This window comes from Ranitomeya imitator, chromosome 1 (genome assembly GCF_032444005.1).
Source record: "Ranitomeya imitator isolate aRanImi1 chromosome 1, aRanImi1.pri, whole genome shotgun sequence".
NCBI lineage: Eukaryota > Metazoa > Chordata > Amphibia > Anura > Dendrobatidae > Ranitomeya > Ranitomeya imitator.
This window is the reverse complement of record NC_091282.1, coordinates 527,717,556-527,743,240: the sequence shown is the minus strand read 5'-3', so window position 1 is coordinate 527,743,240 and position 25,685 is coordinate 527,717,556. Positions and strand designations below refer to the sequence as shown.

Genomic DNA, 25,685 nt, shown 5'->3' with positions numbered 1-25,685 from the left:
ATTTTTCAGGTGTGTACTCTACTCAGCTCATGCGAATGCCTCATCATGCAGGTGGTGCTCAGGTTCAGAACATTTATCCCTCACTTCAGACTCCTCTTCAGCACACTGTCTGAAGAATGCCACACTAGAGAACTCTTGAGTTGGCTTTGGTGTGCTCCGTTCATCGGCGTGGTGGCAGTAGAAGATGAAATACTGGCTAAGGGCCGCTGAGCTTTTCCACCCTGCTTCCTCTTTTGCTGTGCAGCTTGGGGCAGCGTGGACACCTTCTCTTCCTCTGTACTGCGCGCGTCACATGGATGCCCTTCACTCTGTGGGGTCTAGGAACTCTATCCCTCAAATCATCTTCCACCCAATCCTCACCTCTGCCCTCCTTGCCGATCTCCACACTGCAAAAAGATGCAGCAGTTGGCACTTGTGATTCGTTATTATAAAAGATGTGCCGCAATGGTCCACTGACCATGTGCACTAACTCTCCCACATACTCATCTTTCAACTGAACAAGTGGTTGGGCATCTGTGCACTCAATCTCTTCCACTTCCAGCTAGCGGAGTCATTAAAAAGCGGAATTGACTGCTGCATGACTTGGGGCTCAGACAGCTTGGTTGATTTGCAAGGGAGTGGAAGCCCGATGACCATGGTCTGCAGGTGCCAATTCCGCACTTTTAGAAAGGGAAGGTAATGCAATCATTCGTCCAGCAGGAACTTGAGCCTACAAAATTACACAATGTCCTGTCACCTGAGTGCACCAGAAGAAGGTGTTTAATTTGGGCACAGACAGAACGATCACGTCCTCTACGTGTGGCAGCTACACTACCATGCCATCAGCAGCTTTAGCCCCCAAATTTTCATTTTCTCAAGGGTAATAGGAGAAAATAAACCCCACAATTTGTTGTCGTTTGTGCAATTTTTTCTGAGTATACCAGTGCCCCATATGTGGTCAGAAACTACTGTTTTGATACATAGCTTGACATGGAAGGGATGTAACGCAATTTTGGCTGGCTTAGGTTGCGGATGCCATATCGTATTTGAAGAGCCCTCAAGGTGCCAAAACCGCAGACACTCCTGACATTTTGGTAAAATACACCCCACAAACATTTTAGGATCACAGTGACTATTTTAGACCCACAAGTGCTTCACAATCGTTTATAACATTTGGATGCAAAAATGAAAAACGTTTTCCATGAAAATGTTGCTTTAACCCCAGATTTTTCAATTTTACAAAAGTAAATTGAGAAAATAGACCCCAAAATTTGTTGTGCAAGTTCTCCCGAGTGCACCAATACCCCATATATAGTCAAGAAACTACTTTTTGGGGACACATCAGGTATCGGATTGGAAGAAGCTATTTGACACATCAGGGATGGGAAGGGAAGAAGCACATTTGACTTTTTGAATTTTAGCTGGAATTGATTGTGAATGCCACGTCATATTGCTTGAGGAGCTAAAACAGCAGAAATCCTTAATCCTTAAACACAATTTTTTAAACTACATTTTGTATCCACAATATACTTCACAGAATTGTATATCACTTTGTCATAGAAAAGGAAAATTATGTTTTTTTTTCCACTGAAATTCTGTTTAGGTTTAAAATTTTCATTTTCACAAGGAGTAATAGGAGAAAATGTATCCCAAATGTTAATTTCTAGTGAAGATGGCAACCAATTTTGTTACTTAATTTCTAGTGAAGAGGGCCATACCCAACATGTTAAACTACAGTTTAGGTATGTGGCATGGCTTGGGAGGGAAGGAGCACTATATCTTTTGAAATAATTTTCCCAACAAGAAAAAAATGCATACATAGCGTCAGTCATAAATGATTATTGTATAGATTATTAACAACACACAAAAAAGAAAATTCTAAAAACATTTTTAAATGTCAAAAATGCTTAAGACCAAAAATTGGCTTATTATAACCTATGACCCGAGAAGTTTAACAGCAAAACAGCATAATCAAATAAGTGTAATAAATGGTACTAGATATATTAGGATAATGCACAACTAACTAATGTAAGATGGCCGCTGGATGATTCCTTGAGGGGAGATATGTGTAATTGCGGCTATTAGCTGCCATGATATAAACTCGGAAGCAAACTCCAGCACATATAGTGCTGTGAGAGTTATTAGGCCATTCCAGGGCCGAGTTTTACAAGCAGTCATAAGAGATGGGTGGGAATGACTGCTCACATATCCTAACCCCAGGGGCGTGGTTTGGCAGATAAAATGGAGGCCGCGTCTCTCATTCAGGGTCTGGAGCTGGAGATGGGTGGATCTCCTGTGTGTTGGGCTGTGCTAAGGCCTAAAGAACCTGACACTATCCTGTTTTCACTTTGCGCCGGAAAAGGTTGTTCTTTTGTTTTGCCATCTTGAGTGGTTTCTGAAATTTGAATAAACTTGCCTGGACATTTTAGCAATAAATACCGATGTCTGTGCTTACCTCAACTGCAGCTGGGTGAGTACAAACCTCTACACTAATAACAAACCAATGGACTTGATTATAATTAGTGATGAGCGAGTGTACTCGTTGCTTGGGTGACCTCCGAGTATTTATGACTGCGCGGAGATTTAGTTTTCATTGTGGCAGCTGAATGATTTACAGCTACTTTGTTTGTAGGTTCACCACAGTCCAGTTCTTGTACTCTGCGGTGCTGGTTCCCGATGCTGATGGGCTGTTGTTCTCCATTCCTTCTGCTCTGATCCCACTGCTTGCCACCAGTTTGTGACAGGGTGTACGGCAGAGCAAGGAGGGACAACAGGCCGAGGGATGATTCAGCAGATTTATTATCAAGAACGCTGGAACAACACATGCAAGTAGATCTACAGAGTCCACATTTAGTCCAACGGAACAGATTCGGGGGCACCTCCCGATAATCCTTGTGCCAGCTAACAAAGCAATAGTCCACACGAGTCCAAGGGATCCCAAAACAACCTTGCGCAGGCGTTTACTATGGGGGACAGAGAATGAACTTCAATCTAATATTGCAGCCAGCATGCAGCCAGCGGGTAAGGAAAGGGTGGATCAAACACCCGAAAACCCCGCCCCTATGGCTGAAGATTGTTCCCTCCAAATTCAGGTGACAGTGTCCCTTTAAGTTATATACATCCGTGACATTGCAAAGTGTACAGTAAATACAACCAAAGAGAAGTTGCATCACCTCATGACATATTATACAAAATACAGGACAGGGAAAAAAGTACTTATGACACTAGCACCACTCGCCACCACAGCACATAGGAACTGCAATAAACGGCATGAAAAACTGAGATGGGAGCATGGTTAAGGAGCCCGCCTGATGCTGAAGGAAAATATCAGATGTTGAATACCTCCTAATCATCCCCAGACAACCACTCCCTGCTAACTTGCACAACAGAATGGACACAATCCCACCTAGTACCAGACACAGCAGTGTCCAGCGTTGCCTGGCAACCGAGAGTGCACAGCGTCCCATGTTCCCCAGGTAGTGAAATCCGTGAGAGATACATTATCCCAAGTCCCCACACATCCTAATACTCAAGAATGCAATGCTCCATAAGATTGGGGACCTTTTCCCTGCGCTCAAGGTAGCTCCACCTCCAGGGTCATTGCCGAATTAACTGCAGAGGGAACCCGGCTTGCTGGATCGCGCTGATCAGCTGTTTGGCTCCACAGCTGTATGTGTTGCAGCTGTGTGACAGTCACGACACATGCATGGAGAGCCCAACAAACAGGCTCTCCATGCATGGGTTGATTGTCACACAGCCGCGACATGCAGCTGCGGAGCTGAACAGCTGATTAGTCGGCGCGATCCAGGAAGCCAGGTTCCCTCTGCAGCTTACTCAGCAAGCGCTATAGCTTGCAGAATAAGCCCTAGCCCGATTAAATTAGCTCATCTCTAATAATGAATATGGGAGCGTGTTGCTACAAGCAGTACTCAACCAGTACTTGCCAGAAATTCCTGCAGCTCCTATAGGCCACTTAGAAGCCTCCTGGACCAATTTTCTTGTCTTTTCATCAATTTGTAAGAGATGTTCTGTTCTATATAATGTCCCTGTTGTTCCAAATGTAAGCCATTTCTTGATGATCTTCCACTCAGTGATCCATGATATATCTAATTGACTGATTAATTTCAACAGTGGGATCCCTTTGCTGGGTTGTAAGCAGTTTACAAACCATGGCTTCTGCTGAAAAATACAACTAAGAAAACATCAGCAAAATCCTATTGAAACAGCTAAACTTTATAGAGGTTAATCGATCACTTTAAATGATGGCAACTGTGTAACTAACTACTATTTAACCCTTTCACCACCTTAGGTTTTTAGTTTTTGAATTTTCGTTTTTTGCTCCCCTTCTTCCCAGAGCAATAATGTATTTATTTTTCCAGCAATATGCCCATGTGAGGGCTTGTTTTTGCAAGACGAGTTGTATTTTTACAAAACACCATTGGTTTTAGCATAGAGTGTATTGGAAAACGGGAAAAAAAATCAAAGTGTGAAATTGTAAAAAAAAGTGCAATTCCATAATTGTTTTTTTGATTTTTATTTTACCATGTTCACTAAATACTACAACTGACCTGCCATTATGGTTCTCCAGGTTATTACGAGTTTGTAGATAAAAAAAAACCTATACATGTTTTGTAAGTGGTGAAAAAAAATCTAACATTTGTATTAAAAATAAAAATAAAAAATAGCGGCGCCATTTTCCGAGACCATTTCCAATTTTCGTGATCTGTGGCTGAGTGAGGGATTATTTTTTGCATGTCGCGCTGGTTTACACTGATACCGTTTTGGTAAATAATACAACAAACTGCTTTGATGGGAAATCATAGCAGTATAACATGACTGAAAGGTCAAAGTGAAATAAAATAAATTATTTATTAAATACCAAAATTTAAAATTCAAATACAATTAAAAAGGGAAAGAAACCTCCAAAGTAATTTCAGAGAAAAAGGCACAGCAAAAAAATCTATAGGTATATATGGCCTGCTAGAGAGAAGGTTGAATTTAAGGAGTTAATGCCTCACTTAAAAGAGACCAAATGTATAATGGAAAAGTAATGATAATGACTGAAGGTCCAAAACACTCCTGTTGCGGCCAAAACCAGAAACCATAAACAGCAAGCACAACAAACGAAAGAAAGGAGAAAACTCCTCTTGATTAGTATTACCTGAAGTAGGTATTGTTGGATGTAGTGGTATAGTGCGGTAAAAAAAAGGGTGCTGCGACCAACCCTGCGCCCGACGAGCAATGTTTCGCCGATATGCTTCTTGTTGGGGTGAGATGGCGGCGCTTAGTACCCGCGAAACGCGCGTCAGGGCTCTGTCATCCGATTCACGGTCACCCTTCAACACCGCTGGTAAGCTCTGCCCCCCGTTATTATTACATGTTGTGTCACTGGCTGTTGCATGCCTCTTTGGGAGATTTGTGTCTGAGCTTACCTGGTGGTTGTTGGTTCTTCCATATTGATTACCTGATATACTTGGGAACATTTCACTTTTTATTCCTGTCAGGTGACCCTGATTTTTCTTGCATTGTCTTGGTGTTTTGTTATTATTTCATTTGTATTTTTTACTTTTATATGGTATTTAATAAAATGTATACCTATTTTACCATATTTCACTTGCTACTCCTATTCCTCCTTTTGTTCCCTCTTTTTTTATCTAAGTGGTGAAGAAAAATTCAAATCTTTCTTAAAAAAACAAAACAAAAAGTGACATTTTCTGATCTCTGTAGCATCTCCATTTTTCATGAACTCTGGTTGGGTGAGGGGTTATTTTTTGCGCGCCGAGCTGATGTTTTTAATTATACCATTTTGGTGCGGATACGATCTTTTGATCGCCTGTTATTGCATTTTAATACATTGTCGCGGCGTCCAAAAAAAAGTAATTCTTGTGTTTTGACTTTCTTGCTATGCCGTTTAGCCATCAGGTTAATCTTTAATTGATTGGACGGTTCTGAACACGGCGATACCAAATATGTGTATGTTTGATTTTTTTTTTTATTGCTTTACTTTTCAATGGGGCGAAAGGGGTGTGATTTGAACTTTTATATATTTTTTAAATTTTTTTTTTTTTTTACTTTTGGCATGCTTCAATATTCACCATGGGAGACTAGAAGCTGCCGTAACCCTATCGGCTCTGCTACATACTGGCGATGATTAAATCGCCTGTATGTAGCAGAATTACTTGCTATGAGCACCGACCATCGTGCGGCACTCATATAGCAAGCCAGCAGTAACAAACAGAGGTCTGCAGGAGACCTCTACTTGTCATGCCAAACCATCAGTGACGTGTACAAGTACTTCTCACTAAATTAGAATATCATAAAAAGTAAAATTTATTTTAGTTCTCCAATACAAAAAGTTTAACTCATTATATAGAGTCATTTCAAACAGTGATCCATTTCAAGTGTTTATTTCTGTTAATGTTGAGGATTATGGCTTACAGCCAATGAAAACCCAAAAGTCATTATCTCAGTAAAATTAGAATAATTAACAAAAAACACCTGCAAAGGCTTCATAAGCGTTTAATAAGTTCCTTTATTCTGTTTCTGTAGGCTCCACAATCATTGGTAAGACTACTGACTTGACAAATGTCCAGAAGGCAGTCATTGACACTCTACAAGGTGGGTAAGCCACAAAATGTCATTGCTAAAGAAGCTGGATGGTCACAAAGTGCTGTATCCAAGCATAATATATTGGAAAATTGAGTGGAAGGAAAGTGTGGTAGAAAAAACTGCACAAGCAACCGGGATAACCGCAGCCTTGAAAGGATTGTTAAAAAGACCATTCAAAAATTTTGGGAGATTCACAAGGAGTAGACTGCTGCTGGAGTCATTGCTTCAACAGTTACCGCACACAGACATATCCAGAACATGGGCTACAAGTATCACATTAATTTTGTCAAGCCACTCATGACCAGTAGATAACGCCAGAAGCGTCTTACCTGGGCCAAGGAGAAAAGGACTGGATTGTTGCTCAGTGGTCCAAGGTGTTGTTTTCAGATGAAAGTAAATTTTGCATTTCATTTGGAAATCAGGGTCCCAGAGTCTGGAGGAAGAGTGGAGAGGACACAATCCAAGCTGCTTGAGGTCTAGTGTGAAGTTTCCACAATCAGTTATGGTTTGGGGAGCCATGGCATCTGCTGGTGTAGGACCACTGTGTTTTATCAAGACCAAAGTCAGCACAGCCATCTACCAGGAAATTATACAGCACTTTATGCTTCCCTCTGCCAACAAGACTAAATTGGCACCTGTCTACATTGCCAAAAGTACCAATACCTGGTTTAAATACAACAGTATCACTGTGCTTGATTGGCCAGCAAACTCGCCTGAAGTTTAACGGATTAGAGAATCTATGGGATATTGTCAAGAGGAAGATGAGAGACACCAGACCCAACAATGCAGACTAGCTGAATGCTGCTATCAAAGCAACCTGGGCTTCCATAACACCTCAGCAGTGCCACAGGCTGATCGCCTCCATGCCACACTGGATTGATGCAAAAGGAGCCCCGACCAAGTATTTAGTGCATTTACTGAACATACATTTCAGTAGGCCAACATTTCAGATTTTAAAATCATATTTCAAGCTGGTGTTATAAAGTATTCTAATTTATTGAGATAATGACTTTTGGGTTTTCATTGGGTAAGCCATAATCATCAACATTAACAGAAATAAACACCTAAAATAGATCACTCTGTTTGTAATGTCTCTATATAAAGTTTCACTTTTTTGTATGGAAGAACTGAAATTAACTTTTTGATGATATTCTAATTTAATGATAAACACTTGGTTTTGTTACGTGTTTTTTTTTTCATTTTGCGTGCAATGTACACATAAAACATGCAACTATTTTTCACTTTGTAGGTAACTGATTGATGGATATTACCTAGCAGAATAATGTGAACCCTGAACAGTTTAATCAAATGCAATTGTTCTAGTCTACCTACATTATCTAGGATGTCCAAGAGTTACAATCCCAGGGATTATGCATTTACTCAGAAATGTTACTTGACAGATCATGCTGATACTTAAAGATGGCTAAAAGGCAACACAATCAGACTTGCAAATCTATGTTTTTATTAGTTATAATTGGTTTGCAATATTTTGTGTAATACAATCAGTTGATCAATTTATAGAATTCACTACTAGGCTAGAAAGTCAGAAATGTGTTCTCAGTATTCATGCCATCCCTGTAAAACTTTTAATAGAAAAAGGTGATATGCAAATATCTGTTTTAGTTAACTTTGTATTGGGTAGCTGAGAGCTTTCTGCGTTTTCCATTACCCAGGCTGTCCGGCTATAGAACTACAGCCTGTGATCAGGTAATGTCATTCTATTTCTAAACTTCAGCAGTAAAATCACAACTTTGAGTTCATCCGGCCCATGAGTGCCTCTAGTTTCATTGCCAGGCCCATGTTTCCTTTAATCTTCAGCTTTCCAGACATAAATGCCATTGTAGGTTTTAGCTTTCCTGCGTAATGAAAAATCCAAAATATATATTATAAATAGTGGTGTACACAAAGGCTATTACTACCAATTTTTAAATAGAATATAATAAAAATGAGAATGTTTGTGATACCACATTTATGAGAATACTGTACTAATAACTATTAGAAATCCTGTTATCCTTTCTACATTATACACTTCTAAGATAAAGGTAATTTAAGAGACAAGAATGGATGAGTATAAAAACTGGTATTTTGCTCCTCAAAATGAAGAAATCACACAAAATGCAGCTCCTGTATTTTCCTTTTATTATTGGCAGCTTTTATATGTATTGCTGCAAAAGCAATGTTATACATAAATGAGGAGACTGTTCATCCACAGTCTTGGTAAAAGGAAATGCATGTGGAGTCTCTTCATTCAATAGCTCTGCTAAGGTTCCATTTATTCTAGTGCCACTGTCTATTAGACAGGAACAGTCGTGCTGGAGATGCTGTTAGCATTAAAAGGAACCAGTTATGTAAAAAAATCAAAACAAAACTATTAACCTGCAGATATTTGGGGTTAGTCTGTACGTTAATAGCATTCTAAAGCCATGAGACCGCTGTACCGAAAGCCCGGCTACTGAGAGGAAATTAATTTTATTTCTCCAGGCAGCCTCTGGTTTTCAGTCACAGCAGATCCGCTTTTGTCCATGCATAGAGTGCTGAAGCGCGGTTCTAGCCACCGCTCTGAGCCAGCTGTCAGTCAGCGCTACGTAGGGTTAATCAAATAGATTTGGATAAGTGCTTATCCGAATAGTTATAGCGCTTACCAAATAGCTGAATCGGTAACCTGGATACCTGGAGCGCTCCCGATAATCAGCTGTTCGGTGCCGCAGATGCATGAGCTCCATGCATGTGTTGTGACTGTCACACAGCCGCGACACATGCAGCTGCAGAGCCAAACAGCTGATCAGCCGGAGCGCTCCAGGTTACCGAGGCATCTATTCGGGAAGCACTATAGCTATTCGAATAAGCACTTATCCGAAGCTATTCGATCAACCCTAGTGCTATGTACTGAGCGGTAACTGAAGCTCCCAGTAGCTGGGCTTTCAGTATGGCAGCTGCATGGCTTTAGAACACTATTAACCTGCAGATTAATCCAAAATCTGCAGGTTAACAGTATTCTTTTACATGGCAGGTTCACTTTTAGAGATATGCTTTGCAGCAGCCATATGGACCATAGGAATCTACTAGTCTTGAGATGATTAATAGACGATGACACTGAATGTAAACATGCTTTGTGAACTGTGCAGAGGTCACTGAGCAGGGAGGGAGAAGGATGTGGGATGTGCCTTTCACCTACAGTATTTTGAACTTCTCTATTGTATATGTAGGTGTCACGTTTCAGGGTAACCAGCCTGTGATGATAATGAGATGAGTACTGAAAATAATCGCCACAGAATTGGAAATGTAAGCCTTTTTTGTGGAGTTTAGTTGCTAGAGTAAAAGCTGCATGATGACAGTAAATCGCCAAATATTCTTAAATATATTGGAGCATAAAAAGCTTACATAAAAAGTAGATCATTTTCTGATGACCCATTCAATATTAATGATGTATCAATGAGGTTGCATGTGTTAAATGGAGCAAATAGGCAAAAGTTCATTTAGGTCACTGTTCTCTTTCATGGTATTATACCTTTAATTGGTTGCCAAGGCAAATTAAAAATTTGCCCAGGGAATAGGATTATCTAAAAAACAAACTCTGTCCCACTGACTTCCCAAAACCCATCTGGACACAACACAGACTGCGCCATGATCTCAGCAGAAACAGGAAATAATGACATTACTGTTCCACCAGCCGCCGGGCTGCTACAGCCTGTAATGGGCTGCTACAGCCTGTAATGGGCTGCTACAGCCTGTAATGGGCTGCTACAGCCTGTAATGGCCTGCTACAGCCTGTAATGGGCTGCTACAGCCTGTAATGGGCTGCTACAGCCTGTAATGGGCTGCTACAGCCTGTAATGGGCTGCTACAGCCTGTAATGGGCTGCTACAGCCTGTAATGGGCTGTAGCAGTCAGGTGTGTTAATCAATGTGTCATAGGATGATTTATGATAACACACTACAAAGTCACCTGACTGCTGAAGCCAGAGGAATCAGTATTCAGGTGAAGTGGGTGACATTACCAATTCCTGTCTCTACTCTGAACACGGCCTGCGCTGGATCTAAGTAGGTGACAATAGGCAAGTAAAATTAAGTTTGTTTTTTTTACATATCCTGGCCAAAGTCTTACTTTGTCCATTGTAAGGCAGCGGCTTTCACGTCCATGCGGTAATGACGCAGTGACCCAAGAAAGTTCAACTTAAATGTCTTTATTTGCCAACTTATGAAAATAAATCCAGACTGTCAGCCGAAATGTCACCACCGTTTACCACGTGGATGCGGCAATGGCTTTAGTCTCTGGCTCTGGTCTGTGGTAAGTCTCACATAGACAGGCATATACAGAACCTCCTGCTCTGATGCTTGCAAACCCACATTGGCACACCCAACCCTTTCCTGAAAGTTTAAATGGGAATCATGCCCATGGGCAACCTCCAAGATCCGGACTGGAACGGGAGATCCATCCCACTACTTTCCTACAGATCTCTCCAAAAATATAAGTCCATGTCAGGTTTTCCTAAATATGACTTGGTTAAATAGCGTGACCCAGTCCACACTCATTTTGTGTTGCAACCACATCAGTGGCTGAAATTACAACGCTCTCCAGCGGGTTCACTATCTTTCTATGCACATCCTAAGGAACACATAACAACCCTCGTATGATTCCCCTCACACCGTACAAACCTTTTAATTATGACATCCTCACCATAAATTAATTCTGAATGCTCTTGAAGCATGAGAGAATAAATGCCAATAAGAGAGCAGAAGCTATCTACAGACGATATCCAATGCCCAGATCTTATAATGAATACTATGAACTCACCTGTAAACATCTTCACAAAGTCTTCACTGTCCATACTCATCACCACATCTGCTTTGATTGGTGGGTCACCTTTTCCAACTCCACCATTGTCATTTTTAAGGTCCATATACCATGTGCCTTCCTCAGAACCTAAATAAAGCAGCAAAACAAAAGTTATTACATGACTGTTGGCAGATTCATCTGTCTCCTACGAGTAGAATTGGCAAGCCCTAAGATTACTACTTGGGTATTTTGCATTTATACGCAGATCTTCTGTTGAAATATTAGGCAGGTTTGATTCCAAAACTTACTGCTCCATAATATATATTGTATCTGGTGGAAAACATTGTATGACAATGTAGTCAAATAAAATTTCTTGTTCACAGGCAATTTTCACCTTAGCTTGGAAATAAAATCCTTTCGCTCATCTCTGCCATAAGCATACAAATTAGCCCAATCATAAAACTGGCCTTTTGGGCTCATGGCAACCAATGAGAGCTCAGCTTCAATTTCATAAAATGTTCTAGAAAAAGAAAAGCCGCACTGTGCGTGAAACATCCAGGCTAGTTTTGCTATTATACAGTTTTGATAAAGGAGACCTATTTTTTTAACGTAGTGTAACTAACTACACTTTGAGGTGTTGAGGTTTTTCATGAATGTCGACTTAATGCTGTACATTTGACACTGCTGCAATGGCCTGGATTGGAGCTAGCTTTTAACTCAGCAATTCAATGCCATAGATCCCCGTGGCAAGAGACCATGGCATCTAAATCATTTTGAGATACGGACAGAGTCTCCCCTATTATTCTACTGCGACCTGTGCAATTGCATTTTGCAGATGAATATAATGATATAGCAGCTAAAGGCTTAACAAAAGCCTCCGTGTCTGCCCAAACTTCAAATGAGTGCTGCACTATAAATATTGCTTCTACAGGTTCGGTACTTGAAATAACATATTGTGGGCATTAGTATTATTCCAATACTCTTTAGCCATCCTGGTCACAGTAAGGCTACTTTCACACTAGCGTTGTTTTCAATACGTCGCAATGCGTCGTTTAGGGGAAAAAATGCATCCTGCAAAGTTGTTTGCAGGATGCGTTTTTGCCCCATAGAGTAACATTACCGACGCATTGCGACGTATTGACACGTCGCAAACCGTCGTGCAACTGTTGCGCCGTGTTTTGGCGGACCGCCAGGAGCAAAAAACGTTAAATGTAACCTCACAATGGGGCAGCGGATGCGCCGGAGAAATGCATCCGCTGCCTCCGTTGTGCAGCGCATCAAGCGCTAGCGTCGGAATCTCGGCCCGACGCATTGCGACGGGCCGAATCTGACGCTAGTGTGAAAGTAGCCTAAGAATTCAAAGTCAAAACTTTTACGGATGCATGTACATATATAATGTAACAATATTCTACACAGATTGTCCATTGTGATAGTTCTTTAAGAAGGGCTAACATATATCCTGGTGCAGAAAAGAATCTCAGCATATAACAATACAAATATAATGACTTTTAATGGCGTTAAGAGTTAGGGGGTTGTGCCACCATATGACATGTAGTTAAAGCTGTAGACATCATTTAATAAACTACCTGACAGCAGTTTTCAATATGTCAGAGGGTGCGGTTTTTAAAATGGTATATAGGACAACTAAAGTCATGTCAAACCTGGATAGGTCCCTAAAAAAAAATAAATGTTGTAAATTTCCATGAAAAAATGAAAAATTACTGCTACATTTTTAAATCTCCTAAAATGCTAACAAATTAAAATAACATTTTACAGATGGTGCTAATTTAAAGCAGGCATGAGAGAAATGTTATTCATTAATGTTTTTCTATGGTATGACTATCTGAATTAGAGGGAAAATCATTCAAAGTTTTAACCCCTTTTTGACATTAGACGTACTTGTCATGTAGATTTTATCCAGGTTTTCCAGGGTTAATCTGGCTGGTAATCTGGTTGGAGGCTGGGTCACGCCCGTGGCCTTTAAATAGTCATTCTGGACTTTGGGCGTCGCTGATAATAGCTTGTGTCTGGTGATCTCGCTCTGGAGTGGTGGTCTAGGAGTTGAAGTATCGTATCTGGTGGTGTATTATCCTTTGTCATATTTCTCCTTCCTATATTTGTTTTTATTTTTGCCCTGTGCACATTATAGTGTTTTCCTGTGTGTCTGCGGCGTGGTACGTTTTTAGTTTTCCCTGTCTGTACTTTCTGTGTAGGTTGGTGTGTGGTCTTGCCACTGGGTTGCGGGTGGAGGTTTCAGCATAGGGCTGAAACAGGAGTCAGGGTCAGGCCTGGTGGCCCAGACAAGCACACCATCAGTGTAAATTCTGGGAGGGGGACAGACAGGGTTTTCACTAGTCTGAGGGATATCGCAGGGGCCCGGGTAATCAGCTTTAGTCTACCCAATCCCCTCGTGACAGTACTATCCCGTCAAGGTTGCCTGGGCCTGTATGACCACCAACGGGATAGTACGTCATCACCGATCAGCCGCGCTCATGGGGGAGTCCGGCTGATTGCGGCCGGGTGTCAGCTGATTATCACAGCTGACATCCGGCACTATGTGCCAGGAGCGGTCACAGACGCAGGGAGGGGGGCTCCGTACGAGCTTCCCCGAGACCCTTGGAACAACGCAATGTAATGGCCGCGGGGGTCCTGCAGGGTCGTGGCTTGCAAGCGCCTGCTGAGAGCCGACAAACCTCCTGCACTGCATGTCAGATTGCAAAGCACTGTGTCAGATCAGCCAAGTGTCAGATCAGCGATCTGATAATATATAGTGAAAAGTAAAAAAAATATATTAACATGTGTAAAAAAAAAAAAATAAAAAAAATAAAAATATTATATATTATTATATATATATATATATATATATATATATATACGGTATATATATATATATATATATATATATATAGTGAAAAAAATCAGGGGGAGATCACATTGCCGTGGTTGATGGGCATACATGAATTGGCCATTTTATGCGCTAAGAATCTTCATTTTAACTGTAAGTTTTCTGAAAAAAAATGTTTTGAAAAATTTTTTATGAAAAAATATTTTTGTGAAATGTATATTTGTCTGTGTTTTCACATGGCCGATTCATGTACATGTGCTGCTGTGGTTATATATATATATATATATACCGTATATATATATATATATATATATATATATATATATCTCTTCTATATATATAATTGTCTAAGGGCTTTTCCGTCTGTCTGTCCTGGAAATCCCGGCTCTCTGATTGGTCGAGGCCGCCAGGCCTCGACCAATCAACAACGGGCACAGCGACGATGATGTCATAATGGTTGCCATGGCGACGATGATGTCATAAAGGTTGCCTCGACCAAGCAGCAACGGGCACAGTCTGCCGCGAATTCTGGAATCATCATTGTCCATATATTACAGGGACATGCATATTCTAGAATACCCGATGCGTTAGAATCGGGCCACAATCTAGTCTATATATATATAATTGTCTAAGGGTTTTTTCCGTCTGTCTGTCTGTCCTGGAAATTCCACGTCTCTTGCTCCAATCAGCAACGGGCACAGCGACGATGATGTCATAAAGGACGTAGACATCCCGCGTCTCTGATTGGTCGAGGCCGCAAGGCCTCGACCAATCAGCAACGGGCACAGCGACGATGATGTCATAAAGGACGTAGACATCTCACGTTTCTGATTCAGCGACGGGCACAGTATCGACGTAGATGTCATAATGGTTGCCATGGCGACGATGATGTCATAAAGGTTGCCTCGACCAATCAGCGACGGACACAATCTGCCGCGAATTCTGGAATCATCATTGTCCATATACTACGGGCACATGCATATTCTAGAATACCCGATGCGTTAGAATCGGGCCACAATCTAGTCTATATATATAATTGCCTAAGGGTTTTTCCGTCTGTCTGTCTGTCTTTCTGTCTGTCTGTCTGTCCTGGAAATCCCGGCTCTCTGATCGACCAATCAGAGACGGGCACAGCATTGACGTAGAAATCCCGCGTCTCTGATTGGTCATCAGCGACGATGATGTCATAAAGGACGTAGATATCCCGCGTCTGATTGGTCGAGGCCAGGATTGGCCTCGACCAATCAGCAACGGGCACAGTGACGATGATGTCATAAAGGACGTAGAAATACCACGATTCTGATTCATCTGGAATCATCATTGTCCATATACTACGGGGACATGCATATTCTAGAATACCCGATGCGTTCGAATCGGGCCACAATCTAGTATATATATAATTGTCTAAGGGTTTTTCCGTCTGTTTGTCTTTCTGTCTGTCTGTCTGTCTGTCCTGGAAATCCCGCGTTTCTGATTAGTCGAGGCCGCCAGGCCTCGACCAATCAGCGACGGGCACAGCGACGATGTCATAAAGGACGTAGACATCCTGCGTCTCCGATTGATTGGTCGAGGCCTGGCGGCCTCGACCAATCGGAGACGGGCACAGCGACGATGATGTCATAATGGTTGCCATGGCGACTATGAAGTCATAAAAGTTGCCTCGACCAATCAGCGACGGGCACAGTCTGCCGCGAATTCTGGAATCATCATTGTCCATATACTACGGGGACATGCATATTCTAGAATACCCGATGCGTTAGAATCGGGCCACAGTCTAATAAATATATATATATATATATATATACACACACACATATACATTATATATATATATACATATACTAGATTGTGGCCTGATTCTAACGCATCGGGTATTCTAGAATATGCATGTCCCCGTAGTATATGGACAATGATGATTCCAGAATTCGCAGCAGACTGTACCCGTCGCTGAATGGTCGAGGCCACCTTTATGACATCGACGCCATGGCAACCATTAGGACATCTACGTCGATACTGTGCCCGTCGCTGAATCAGAAACGTGGGATTTCTACGTCCTTTATGACATCATCCTGGCGGCCTCGACCAATCAGAGACGCGGGATTTCCAGGACAGAGACAGATGGAAAAACCCTTAGACAATTTATATATATATATATATATATACTAGATTGTGGCCCGATTCTAACGCATCGGGTATTCTAGAATATGCATGTCCCCGTAGTATATGGACAATGATGATTCCAGAATTCGCGGCAGACTGTGCCCGTCGCTGATTGGTCGAGGCAACCTTTATGACATCATCGTCACCATGGCAACCATTAGGACATCATCGTCGCTGTGCCCGTCGCTGATTGGTCGAGGCAACCTTTATGACATCATCGTCGCCATGGCAACCATTAGGACATCATCGTCGCTGTGCCCGTCGCTGATTGGTCGAGGCAACCTTTATGACATCATCGTCGCCATGGCAACCATTAGGACATCATCGTCGCTGTGCCCGTCACTGATTGGTCGAGGCAACCTTTATGACATCATCGTCGCCATGGCAACCATTAGGACATCATCGTCGCTGTGCCCGTCGCTGATTGGTCGAGGCAACCTTTATGACATCATCGTCACCATGGCAACCATTAGGACATCATCGTCGCTGTGCCCGTCGCTGATTGGTCGAGGCAACCTTTATGACATCATCGTCGCCATGGCAACCATTATGACATCATCGTCGCTGTGCCCGTTGCTGATTGGTCGAGGCCTGGCGGCCTCGACCAATCAGACGCAGGATGTCTATGTCCTTTATGACATCATCGTCACTGTGCCCGTTGCTGATTGGTCGAGGCCTGGCGGCCTCGACCAATCAGAGACGCGGGATTTCTACGTCGATGCTGTGCCGGTCTCTGATTGGTCGAGGCCTGACGGCCTCGACCAATCAGAGAGCCGGGATTTCCAGGACAGACAGACAGACAGACAGACGGAAAAACCCTTAGACAATTATATATATATATATATATATATATATATATATACACAGTGGGGAAAAAAAGTATTTAGTCAGTCAGCAATAGTGCAAGTTCCACCACTTAAAAAGATGAGAGGCGTCTGTAATTTACATCATAGGTAGACCTCAACTATGGGAGACAAACTGAGAAAAAAAAATCCAGAAAATCACATTGTCTGTTTTTTTAACATTTTATTTGCATATTATGGTGGAAAATAAGTATTTGGTCAGAAACACAATTTCATCTCAATACTTTGTAATATATCCTTTGTTGGCAATGACAGAGGTCAAACGTTTTCTGTAAATCTTCACAAGGTTGCCACACACTGTTGTTGGTATGTTGTCCCATTCCTCCATGCAGATCTCCTCTAGAGCAGTGATGTTTTTGGCTTTTCGCTTGGCAACACGGACTTTCAACTCCCTCCAAAGGTTTTCTATAGGGTTGAGATCTGGAGACTGGCTAGGCCACTCCAGGACCTTGAAATGCTTCTTACGAAGCCACTCCTTCGTTGCCCTGGCGGGGTGCTTTGGATCATTGTCATGTTGAAAGACCCATCCACGTTTCATCTTCAATGCCCTTGCTGACGGAAGGAGGTTTACACTCAAAATCTCACGATACATGGCCCCATTCATTCTTTCATGTACCCGGATAAGTCGTCCTGGCCCCTTTGAAGAGAAACAGCCCCAAAGCATGATGTTTCCACCACCATGCTTTACAGTAGGTATGGTGTTTGATGGATGCAACTCAGTATTCTTTTTCCTCCAAACACGACAAGTTGTGTTTCTACCAAACAGTTCCAGTTTGGTTTCATCAGACCATAGGACATTCTCCCAAAACTCCTCTGGATCATCCAAATGCTCTCTAGCAAACTTCAGACGGGCCCGGACATGTACTGGCTTAAGCAGTGGGACACGTCTGGCACTGCAGGATCTGAGTCCATGGTGGCGTAGTGTGTTACTTATGGTAGGCCTTGTTACATTGGTCCCAGCTCTCTGCAGTTCATTCACTAGGTCCCCCCGCTTGGTTCTGGGATTTTTGCTCACCGTTCTTGTGATCATTCTGACCCCACGGGGTGGGATTTTGCGTGGAGCCCCAGATCGAGGGAGATTATCAGTGGTCTTGTATGTCTTCCTTTTTCTAATTATTGCTCCCACTGTTGATTTCTTCAGTCCAAGCTGGTTGGCTATTGCAGATTCAGTCTTCCCAGCCTGGTGCAGGGCTACAATTTTGTTTCAGGTGTCCTTTGACAGCTCTTTGGTCTTCACCATAGTGGAGTTTGGAGTCAGACTGTTTGAGGGTGTGCACAGGTGTCTTTTTATACTGATAACAAGTTTAAACAGGTGCCATTACTACAGGTAATGAGTGGAGGAAAGAGGAGACTCTTAAAGAAGAAGTTACAGGTCTGTGAGAGCCAGAAATATTGATTGTTTGTTTCTGACCAAATACTTATTTTCCACCATAATATGCAAAAAAAATGAAAAAAAAACAGACAATGTGATTTTCTGGATTTTTTTTTCTCAGTTTGTCTCCCATAGTTGAGGTCTACCTATGATGTAAATTACAGACACCTCTCATCTTTTTAAGTGGTGGAACTTGCACTATTGCTGACTGACTAAATACTTTTTTGCCCCACTGTATATATATAGTTCCAATAAGTACATTTATGTAAATAAAAAAATAAATAAATAAATAATAGTACACATAGTACACATTTAGTATTGCCGAGTCCGTAATGACCCGACCTATAAAACAGTCCCACTAGTTAACCCCTTCAGGGTACAACGTAAAAAAATCATTAAAAAAAACGAGGCAAAAAACTATGCTTTATCATCATACCGCTGAACAAAAAGTGGAATAGCACGCGATCAAAAAGACGGATATAAATAAACACGGTACCACTGAAAAAGTCATCTTGTCCCGCAAAAAACGAGCTGCCATACAGAGTCATCAGCGAAAGAAAAAAAAGTTATAGCCCTCAGAATAAAGCGATGCGAAAGTAATTTTTTAGATAAAATAGTTTTCATTGTAGAAAAGCACCAAAACATAAAAAAATTATATAAATGAAATATCGCTGTAATCATACTAACCCGAAGAATAAAACTGTTTTATCAATTTTACCAAACACGGAATGGTATAAACGCACATCAGGGGCTATCCAAACGTGGCGTCTGGTCTCAATTCCAGCCAATTCTGCGTTGAAAAAGTCAAACAGCGCTCCTTCCCTTCCGAGCTCTGCCATGCGCCCCAAACAGTGGTACTCTAAACATTCCAAAAATTCCTGTGAAGCACCTGATGGGTTAATAAGCTTCTTAAATGTGGTTTTGAGCACCTTGATGATGGATGCAGTTTTTGAATGGTGTCACCTTTTGGTATTTTCTATCATATAGACCCCTCAAAGTGATTTCAAATGTGATGTGGTCCCTAAAAAAATGGTGTTGTAAAAATGAGAAATTTTTAACCCTTATAACTCTCTAACAAAAAAAAATTTTGGTTCCAAAATTGTGCTGATGTAAAGTAGACATGTTGGAAACGTTACTTATTAACTATTTTGTGTGACATATCTCTGTGATTTAAGGGCATGAAAATTCAAAGTTGGAAAATTGCGAAATTTTCAAAATTTGCACCAAATTTTCGTTTCTTTTCACAAATAAACGCATGTAATATCAAACAAAGTTTACCACTATCACGAAGTACAATATGTCACGAGAAAACTATGTCAGAATCACTGGGATCCGTTGAAGCGTTCCAGAGTTATAACCTCATAAAAGGACAGTGGTCAGAATTGTAAAAATTGGCCCCGTCATTAACGTGCAAACCACCCTTGAGTGTAAAGGGGTTAAAATGGCATATATTTTTTTACATTTGTCAAATTTCTGATATTTTTTTTATGAATAAACACAAAACATACTGATTTAAATTTACTGCTATCATAAAGTATAATGTGCCACGAAAAACAATCTCAAAATCACTGGGATTTGTTGAAGCATTCCAGAGTTATTATTACATAAAGTGACACTGGTCAGATTTTAGAAACTTGGCTCTGTCACTAAGGGGTTAATATTCTCCTCATGATTATTCATGCATTTGCCTTTTGACATTGTCCCTATGACTACTTCTGATTCTGGACACGTGCACATCACCAGGATTCTGGCGATCTTTTGTGCAGTTATGTGTATGTTGCATCTTGCGCATGTGCATATTGTTCAGCATGGTCGTTATATCTGCTACATGATGTGCCCTGGACGCATGCGTACGAATGGGTTACTGGAAGACACTTTGCTGTCAGTATGCATGGTTCATCACTGCAGGTATATGAGGTTCTATTATACTGTTCAACAACAAAATTGTAAATTGAACGTAAGTAGACAATTTGTACAGATTTGATGATGCTAAAAATGAAAATGACAGATATAACTAGAGCTAATAATTTTATTTTACAAGTTTTGATAGTGGAGAACTGTAATGCAGTAAATGTATGGAAGCGAAGACATTTTTTTCAAATTAGGTTGGCAATTGAAAGTTGAAAGAGGGCATCTTTGTTGGCCCAGAGATTATTGAGATTTACAAGGACATTCAGTTCGATTACATACATCAGGCTGTCGAGTAGGCAGAGTTGAATAGATTGTTTGTTAAAGGGAACCTGTCACCAGGCTTGGCCCTGAAAGGGGATGGCCATAACTCGTATCTGCCAAACCGGGCGACAGGTTCCCTTTAAGGATTTTTGGAACATAAGCGTGTCTCCAATTAGAAAGAGCTGGTGGATGAGATGCTCATGTGCTACCACAAGCTTGGGGCACACATGTCTCTAAAGATTCACTTTCTCCATTTCTTCGACTTCTTCCTAGAGAACTGTGGAGTCGGCAGCGATGAACATGGTGAGAGACTCCATCAGGACATTGCTGCTATTGAGAAAAGGTATCAAGAGAAATGGAGCCCGGCAATGTTAGGAAACTTCTGTTGGACAATGAAGAGAGACGCTCCAGAGCTACACTACAAACAGCAGGCGAAGAGAAAGCGCCCTACTTGAAATTGCAATAAATGTAGTTATTTATTACGGTATATACTTTTGCTTATGCAATGACAGTTTGTCATAAAAATTTCCAATAAATGTATGGAAGGTTTTTGCAAATTTCACCTTATAATTATGAATTGTTTTTCATCGCCCGCCCCACATCACCTATTTCAAATAATCTCATTTGAATGCATTTCCAAAGAGATCACAAAAATTTGCTGAACAGCGTTCTCAGCATTTCTGCGGTTATATGTATGTTTTATCCTACACCAGCGCATATTGTTTATAGTCATCGTAACATTTACCATATGATGCCCTGGACACACGAGCACTACTGGACCATTGGCAAACACTTTGCCATCAGTATGCATGACTCATCTCTGTGTCGGCGTAAGGGTGCCGTCACACAGTGGCATTTTGATCGCTACGACGGCACGATCCGTGACGCTCCAGCATTGTAACAATATCGCTCCAGCGTCATAGACTGCTGTCACACTTTGCAATGTACGACGCTGGAGCGATAATTTCATGACGTATGTGCGATGTAGAAGCCGTTGGTTACTATGCGCACATCGTATACAATATCGTGCACACCTTTGTTACACCATGCGATCATGCCGCCACAGCGGGACACTAGACGACAAAAGAAAGTTTCAAACAATCTGCTACGACGTACGATTCTCAGCGGGGTCCCTGATCGCAGGAGCGTGTCAGACACAGCGAGATCGCTGGAACGTCACGGATATATCGCTGGAACGTCACAAATCGTGCCGTCGTAGCGATCAAAATGCCATTGTGTGACGGTACCCTAAGGTTCCATCGCTGGAGTTTCACTTCCCATGGATCTTCCATGGTGATGAACACCAGTAAATCATTCTCTAATCTACTTTATTATACAGTTGAAACTAGAAGTTTATACACACTAAATAAAGAGACACACATTCATGTTTTTCTCAATATCTGACATGAAATCAGAAAAAACCTTTCCTGGTTTAGGTCAATTAGGATTACCATAATTATTAATATTTGCAAAAAGCCATAATAATATTAGATTTTTTTTCCATTTGTTGATAAAGGATTTGATGGTGCTCCAGGAGATCATCAGAGATTGAGATATATTTTTTAATTTATTTATTTGTTTATAACCCAATCCTGACTTGTACTTCTCAACAACTTTGTCCGTGACTGGTTTGGAGATCTCCATCTTCATGGTGTTTGGATAATGGTGTCTCTTGCTTCTGTGGCCTTTCAGAAAAGGTGGGTATATACTGACAGACCATGTTACACTTGCACACAGGTAGAATTCCTGTCACTAAGCATGTGACTTATGAAGGTAACTGATTGCACCAGAAATGTTTAGGGGCCTCATCACAAAAGGGGTGAATACATATGCACATGCCAATTTTTAGTTATTTGATCTCAGAAATTTAATTTATTCCTTCACCAACATAGACCATTTATTGCTGATGCATCACACACAAATCGGAGTATAAAAATATTTAAAGACAGACTTTAATGTAACAAAATAGGTAAAAAGCCAAGTGGGTGAATACTTTAGCAAGCCACTGTATATGCACTTTTATTATCCATTATATCTAAATATATGCATAAATAGTTGGCGATATCACTATTACAGTTACTATATAAGGCTACGTTCAGACTAGCGTTGTGCGCCGCTGCGTCGGCGACGCAACGCACGACGCACGCAAAAACGCGGCAAAACGCACGCAAAACCGCTGCGTTTTGCGACGCGTGTGTCGTTTTTTGCCGAAAATCGGACGCAAGAAAAATGCAACTTGTTGCGTTTTCTTGATCAGACGCTTGCGGCAAAAAAGACGCATGCGTCGCCAAACGCAACAAACAAAAACGCATGCGTCCCCCATGTTAAACATAGGGGCGCATGACGCGTGCGTCGCCGCTGCGTCGCCCGACGCTAACCCGACGCACAACGCTAGTCTGAACGTAGCCTTAATGCTTCACTGCTGTGTTGCCTATTGTGCACATCTATGGTGCTTTCGGCCTGGGCTTCATCTGCTATATATTTCCATATATTTGATCCTATTTTAGGGTTCAATTTCTACACATTTTTTGCACCTACTTAGGGCTCTATTCATATTTGTATATTGTGTTGTATTTGTATTATATATTCTTGGCTATCATGGTTATTGCCACACATGCCAGTGGTCACTGGGGATATCTTGGTTTTTAATTGATTTTTGCATCCTAATAAAATAAAATGATTATATCTTCTTGTCATGTTACAGTTTGCTTCCTCATTTAGCACCCCTTCCCATATTAGCTTTGCGTCTCCTTTTCGGTTATATGTGTATAACAGCTTCCATATAACTAATAACTCCTACCTGCAAGTACAAATTGGTAAACTCCTTGAACAGTTTTCACAGTCTCCTCATTGATAGATTTTCCAATAACGGAAAAAGTCTCCTCTACAGGACTTTTGAGACTTGAAGCCATTGGTTTCCCCTCCTTAAAAGCTGCAGAACCACCTTCAGTATTTAAAAAGAAAAAAAAACAAATTAGTAGCAGTTAATGTACAGTATTACCAATAAAAAGATTAACATTTACTTGTAGATTTTTGGGGGCATCTGCTTTTAGTAAGAGGATTGTTCTTTTGCTCCAAAAATGTTAATGGTCATATGGAAATGATACTGAATCTGTTTAGTAACTACACCAAAAAGACGTCCCATATAGAAACAAGGGCACTTCCAATCATAATATACACCAAAACTTCCATATTAAATAATCTTAAATGGAAACATAAAGAGATCCCACAAATGATGCGAATAAAATACAAATTTTATTATACCACATTAAAAACAATATTAAAAAAGCAAAAATACCGTATAGTGGAAACCGGGGGCGTCAAGAAGCAGGAAGAAGCAGGTGGCGAAACGTACGTCGGGGTGAGTGGATGCCGAACGGGTGTACAGATGAGATGCGGTAAGCACTATTAACTTTTATTCATTAGGCTGGCTTACATGACTTTTCTATATCTAGAGTGTAGCTTTGTTGGCATATATCAGGCTTAGGAATTTTCCTTGCTACCCCCTCCATGGCTGTGTAAATTTGTATTTATACCTTGTTATGCATTAGGACATGGGCGGTATTGATTGAAATCCTGGCATTTATTCATGTTGGAATATTATATATACTTTGTGCCAGAGTTTATGTCAGGATATATGATTGCTGCTAGCTTATAATACCTGTTTATATTTGTTCACCGGTTTTTCCTGTTCGGTTTCCACTATACGGTATTTTTGCTTTTTTAATATTGTTTTTAATGTGGTATAATAAAATTTGTATTTTATTCGCATCATTTGTGGGATCTCTTTATGTTTCCATTTAAGATTATTTAATATGGAAGTTTTGGTGTATAATATGAATCTGTTTAGTGCCTGCCAACCCAGCTCATCAGAAGGAACACATCCAAAAGCAAACTCTTACAGGACCCTCTCAATAAGATTAAAATTGGTGGGCACATACCGGCTTTGTCCAGGTTGCTGGTGACCTCATCTAAAAAGAAATCTGGAAGTAATGGATGTCCTACAGGAAGGAAAAAAAAAAAAAAAAGATCCTTCATATCACATGCTATCTTACATTTAATCAAAACTGGCTTTTCACATGTCAATCTTGATTAAAGGGGTTGTGTCACAATATAATATGTATTTAGTGCTTCAGATATATGAGAAATAAAACAGGATTTTTGGTTGCTTTCCGTAAAATCTGTTTCTTGAAGCCTCCATTGGGGGACACAGGAACCATGGGTGTATGCTGCTGCCACTAGGAGGCTGACACTATGCAAATAAAAAAGTTAGCTCCTCCTCTGCAGTGTACACCCCACCGACTGGCATTATACTCTTCAGTTAGTGAGAAAGCAGTAGGAGATAATGAAACAAGGTTGAAAAACCATAACCACAAACTTGAGAACTGTAACGTGAGAACAGTCATAGAACAGATAACAACAGAAAACATTGGGAGGGAGCTGTGTCCCCCAATGGAGGCTTCAAGAAACAGATTTTACGGTAAGCAACCAAAAATCCTGTTTTCTTTATCGCCTCTCATTGGGGGACACAGGAACCATGGGACGTCCCAAAGCAGTCCCAAGGGCGGGAAAACAGACTTCCATCAGGTCAGAGGACTCACCACTGCCGCCTGCAGGATCCTTCTGCCTAGGCTGGCGTCCGCCGATGCGTAGGTATGGACCTTGTAAAATTTGGCGAACGTGTGGATGGAAGACCAAGTTGCCGCTTTGCAAAGCTGTAGGGCGGAAGCCCTGTGGTGCACCGCCCAGGAGGCGCCGACTGCCCGGGTAGAGAGCCTTAATCCCAGGAGGGGGCACTCTGTTCTTGACCCGGTAAGCCTCCAAAATTGCCGTTCTGATCCAGCGAGCAATAGTCGCTTTAGAAGCCAGCTGGCCTCTGCGCGTGCCATCAGGAATGACGAAAAATGAA

The 25,685-nt window shown here is 41.3% G+C and overlaps 1 protein-coding gene across 1 annotated transcript in view; it reads right to left on the bottom strand.

The window, feature by feature from the left end:
- Positions 1–8,027: 8,027 nt before the first annotated feature.
- Positions 8,028–25,685, bottom strand: part of HSDL2 (hydroxysteroid dehydrogenase like 2) — a 130,234-nt gene continuing 112,576 nt past the window's right edge. Inside the window, exons 9-12 of the mRNA XM_069767041.1 lie at positions 24,718–24,777; positions 23,577–23,720; positions 11,383–11,511; positions 8,028–8,444 (exon numbers count right to left, since the gene is read on the bottom strand). Coding sequence (XP_069623142.1) covers positions 8,332–8,444; positions 11,383–11,511; positions 23,577–23,720; positions 24,718–24,777 — 446 coding nt within the window. The 3' untranslated portion in view covers positions 8,028–8,331. The remainder of the gene's footprint in view (positions 8,445–11,382; positions 11,512–23,576; positions 23,721–24,717; positions 24,778–25,685) is intronic.